Below are 4,497 nucleotides of genomic sequence, written 5' to 3' on the forward strand. Positions count from 1 at the left end.
AGTTTTTTTTTTTTTTTAATTTACTTTATAAATTGGTTGTTGTATGAGAAACGTATGTATGACAAATTGTGTCAAATAAGAGGCAAATAATAATGAAATTTAATGTAATGTTGATGTGAAGAAGATAGATGTTGTGGCAAGTGCTACATCGAGGCAATCATTTCTTGTGGCCTTATAACTCTTTATTTGTTTGGGCCAACGGGGTGCAATAGGCAACCCCTTTCGGCAACCCTTTGCAGCTTGGGCGTGACCACCGCCAAGTGAGTATAGGTGATCGGCAAGAAGAGAGAGGAAAAGAATTCGACGAGTAATTGCCGCTATGGGAAAGAGAAGGCGAGGCCCATACCCAAATCAACCAATCACTTGTCTTTTTTTTAATTAGTTTGTCTAATCTTAATTTAGGCGTGCACCGCTTGTGTTTTTTGAGTAATAGGCAAAAATGGTTAGGCAAATTACATGACACAATTCATGTGGGTGGGGGGAAACTTTGCCTAAAGGGGTTAGGCATACACCCCTCACACTTGAGATAGCATTTGTTATGAAAAATATACAGTTTTAGCGCACATAACAACACATAATCATAAAAAATTACCTGGTTCATTCAACATGAGCATTAAGCTTATAATGAATGACTCAATGTTGTTTAACCAACACTTAATTCAATCCTTAAACGAGTCGATCTCAGATAGTAAATGTAGTTCAAACACGACTTTATTCAATCACTAAACCAGTTCAAAGACGCAGTGGTGAATCCAGAGGGTTCCTAGGTTCCCGGGAACCCTCTCAATTTGGAAAAAGGAAGTTGGAAACCTTGGATCGGTTTGAAAAAAAGGCTTTTTGAAGTTGGATATTTTTCCATGTACAAACCTTTTAGAATATTTGTACGTTAACATGTACAATGAATAAATATATCTAAAATCTTAACGTCAACAAACAGAAAAAAAAAAAAAAAAAAAAAAAAAAAAAAGAGAGGAGCCATTAATCAACAATTAAATATAACAAACTAATTTTCATTCAATTCAATTCTTTCCTTTTCAACTCGGGATGACTCAGTCCGAGTCAAGTTACAACTCAACCTTGCCATCTCCCAAGCAAAAAAAAACACATACACGATACGCCACAGTCTGAGTCAACTCACCTACATCCAAGCATAAACACATCTAAAAAAAGTATTTGTAAAAAAAAAGATCTCCTAACTACTTCTACTCATAAAAAAAAATTAGAATAGTAGTTAGATTCTCTAACTCGGACCGAGTCGACTCAGTTACTAACTCGCTACTACATTTCAAATATTCGTTACATGTTTCAACACACGGATCCATGAAGGAGCGGTTTAGATTCACCGACGTAGTCCACGTGGCAGCATCTCTGAAACTCCTCGAGATTCACGTAACGGCCGGACTTTTTGCCGTTATCGATTAACCAAAGGATCTGTTCAAACTCCGTTTCTTCACACGGAATCGTTAACGGACCGATGTTGTTAAAACCGTATTCTTCTTCAGCTTCCGTTAGAAGCTTCTGGAAAATCGGATGGTTTAAGTACGTCGCTCGAACAATAAACCGCCGTAAATTGCTGCCGACGCAGATCGCCACGTGTCCGGCCGGAACATCGGCGGCGATGAACCGGCGAGGAGATGTGGAGGAGGATCTCCGGCGCCAGCGGCGGAGCATCTGTCGGACTCGTACAATGTGTTGAATCCTGCTTGATTTCTCGATCGCCGGTGACATCTTGCAGTCGGAACGGTGGCGGTTACGGAGGCGGAGTGGGGGTTTAGTGTGTGTGAGTTTGTTTTGGTTTCCGTTAAAAAAAGAGGTCGAGTTTTATAGGGTGGTTGGTGTGTGTGAAAAGACCAGGTTGCCCCTAGGGTTTGTGATATTTACGTGGATTATGTTGTCCGCCATGTGATGGAGGATGCTGGTCCCCGTTTAGTGTTTTTCTTTTCTTTTTGTAATCATCGTGGTAAAGGTTTTATTCTTTCAAATTTTAATATATTTAAATTAAATATTATTTGGATTGGTTATGATGGTGTTATGTATATATTAAGTAATGTTTAGGTTATTTATGTGTATTGGCTTATGTATGATGCTTTGTGTAATAGTTTTGATTATATTTGTTAACAACTTAATGTGTGTGGTTGGACTGTTAGATAGCAATGTTGAAGTTTGGATATATGCGTTATCGATTTTAGTTGGGGAACGCAATCGAATTTTAATTCTCGCCACAATAGGGGTTGGAGATTATTTTTAACTTTTGTGTCCGAACTTTGGCTTAAGAGTAAGAGCATATGTTATCGGTACTTTTTGGAAGAGTAAATTATAAAAATCCTCTTTTATGTTAATACTAGATTGCTAACTATGTCCTTTATCTTCAGAAAGTACAGAAAACGTGCTCGATGTTTGCAAACACTTGCACGTTATGTCATTTGGCTTTAACCCAGATAATTTTAACTGTTAAGTGAAGGGCAGATTGGGTCTTTTTACTTATTTATTTATCAAAACCATTTTAGTAATGAAAACAAATCAATTATATTATATTATATATATACTAGCGGTAAGACCCGTGTGTAAACACGGGTGGCTTTTAGAAAACCATGCATAACATATTTTAATAGAATGTAAAAATAATTAGTGCAGACTTACAAAATTGATATAAACTAATGGTCAACAGGAGTTCCATCCTGTAGTCATATAAAAATTTTGACCATGTTTTTCCATAACAACCAATCATGTACAGTTAGGAAAAGTGTTTATAGTAACATGTTTCGTAGGTGGTATGTTCTTCAACTCATGATGAACAAAAAATCTATCGATAAGCTGCAAGTACAAAAATAATTATTTACATTAAAACTGTTTAGATACAACCATTACAAAAACCCATATATATATAATTGTTTAAAGTCACAAACGATAAGCTTAGTAGAAAATACTAAAATAGTTTGTAACAACAACCACAACACAAACTACATGGACACCTTCTTCAGAATCAACTTGCCAACATCAGGTTCGTAAACGAATGTGCATTTCTATGGTGCCTTGATATCATTCGGAATGAGGAACTTTTTTTGCCATTGACTTGCGGCATATCTGAAGCATTGACCATGCTTCTCAGGTCGGAAATGAACGACAGTGTCTACTCCATGCAGATTCTGAATGGTCAACTTCAACGACATGTCAATACGCGACATCACGGCAACTGTTGCGTTAAGGGGCTAAAAATAAAAAAATACAGTAATCAATATGAAGATATACATGTTTTTAAAATAACTTTAGCAAATCAACTAAACGTGTATAACAGATGCATAAAATGAATAGATAACATAACTTACAAAGCGGCGATCAAATTTCCATACAAACTGTACTGGATGATGATCAGGATCATCTTTATCATCATCAGAAGAACCACCACTATCTTCATCCTCCTCATCATCAGAAACATCATCCATAGAAACGTCACTGCCAGAAGAACCATCACCTGAGTCATGATAATCACTATCCTTGTCCAGTGAATCATATTCATCATCAAAGGCTGGTTGTTTATCAGGTAACTCAACTACAACATGAGTAGCATTAGAAGTCTGACCAGGAGGCTTATTGTCACACCCCAAAAACGTCGCAGCGGAATATGAAAAGTAGTGGTGACGGAAGTTGGTGCCCATTAATATTTTTTAGCTATAATAGATAACATGTTTTGATAGAATATCTATATACCTATCTATACTTTCTATCAAAATGTGTTATGTATGTTTTTTTCTAAAAACCACCCGTGTTTGTACACGGGTCTTACCGCTAGTATCAGGGGCGGTTCTTAGAAGAGCCGTGGCAGGGCCACGGCCCGGGCAAGTTTTTCGGGCGTAGTGCTAATTTTCCGCATTTCGATCGAAAATTTTTTATATATACTATGTTTGGCCCGGGCTTGTCCGGGCTTTTTTTAGTGCTCGTGTCTTTCGGCCCTGGCATGTTCAACGGGCAAGATCCGCCACTGGCTAGTATATATTAAAACACAAAAAATGCCTTATTACTAAAGTACCAAAATACCTTATAATTAACTGACATTTTGGACAGAGTTAAAGGCGCGGAGTAAACTAACAATAAAATGGAAACTTCAGAGAGAAAAATATATGTTTAAAATGATTGTGACAAAATTATTAAAACGACCAAACCATATATAATAAAACGAAAGTTTACTCTAAAATTAATGATAAAGTACACAAATGTAAGGCTATCTCCATCCATAACTTTCTCCAACCCAACCTTATAATAAAAAACTAATTACTCTCTCTTCCACCTATACAACCCAACCTACCTCAACCTTCTACTCACATTCACAACCTAACCTTTAAAACATTTTTTATTAAATATATATTTTTATGCTTATTATTTATCCATAAATGTGTTAAAAATAATTACAATTAATATTTTCATTTGAAACCGATTTGTTTTAAAAACAAAATAAATAACAACAATATAAGAAATCTTTTAATAAAAAAAGACACACAC

General features: G+C 36.1%; 1 protein-coding gene across 1 annotated transcript; it reads right to left on the minus strand.

Moving 5' to 3' along the window:
- Positions 1 to 989: 989 nt before the first annotated feature.
- On the minus strand, positions 990 to 1,807 carry LOC110922493 (auxin-induced protein 10A5). The gene has a single exon (XM_022166785.2). It carries the CDS (start codon positions 1,726 to 1,728, stop codon positions 1,306 to 1,308), a length of 423 nt encoding a protein of 140 aa, XP_022022477.1. The 5' UTR covers positions 1,729 to 1,807; the 3' UTR covers positions 990 to 1,305.
- Positions 1,808 to 4,497: the final 2,690 nt, after the last annotated feature.

This window comes from Helianthus annuus, chromosome 17 (genome assembly GCF_002127325.2).
Source record: "Helianthus annuus cultivar XRQ/B chromosome 17, HanXRQr2.0-SUNRISE, whole genome shotgun sequence".
Taxonomy (NCBI): domain Eukaryota; kingdom Viridiplantae; phylum Streptophyta; class Magnoliopsida; order Asterales; family Asteraceae; genus Helianthus; species Helianthus annuus.

What these genes read in the sequence shown, in the direction of transcription:
- LOC110922493 (XM_022166785.2), bottom strand. Translation starts at nt 1,728, where the DNA reads ATGTCACCGGCGATCGAGAAATCAAGCAGGATTCAACACATTGTACGA.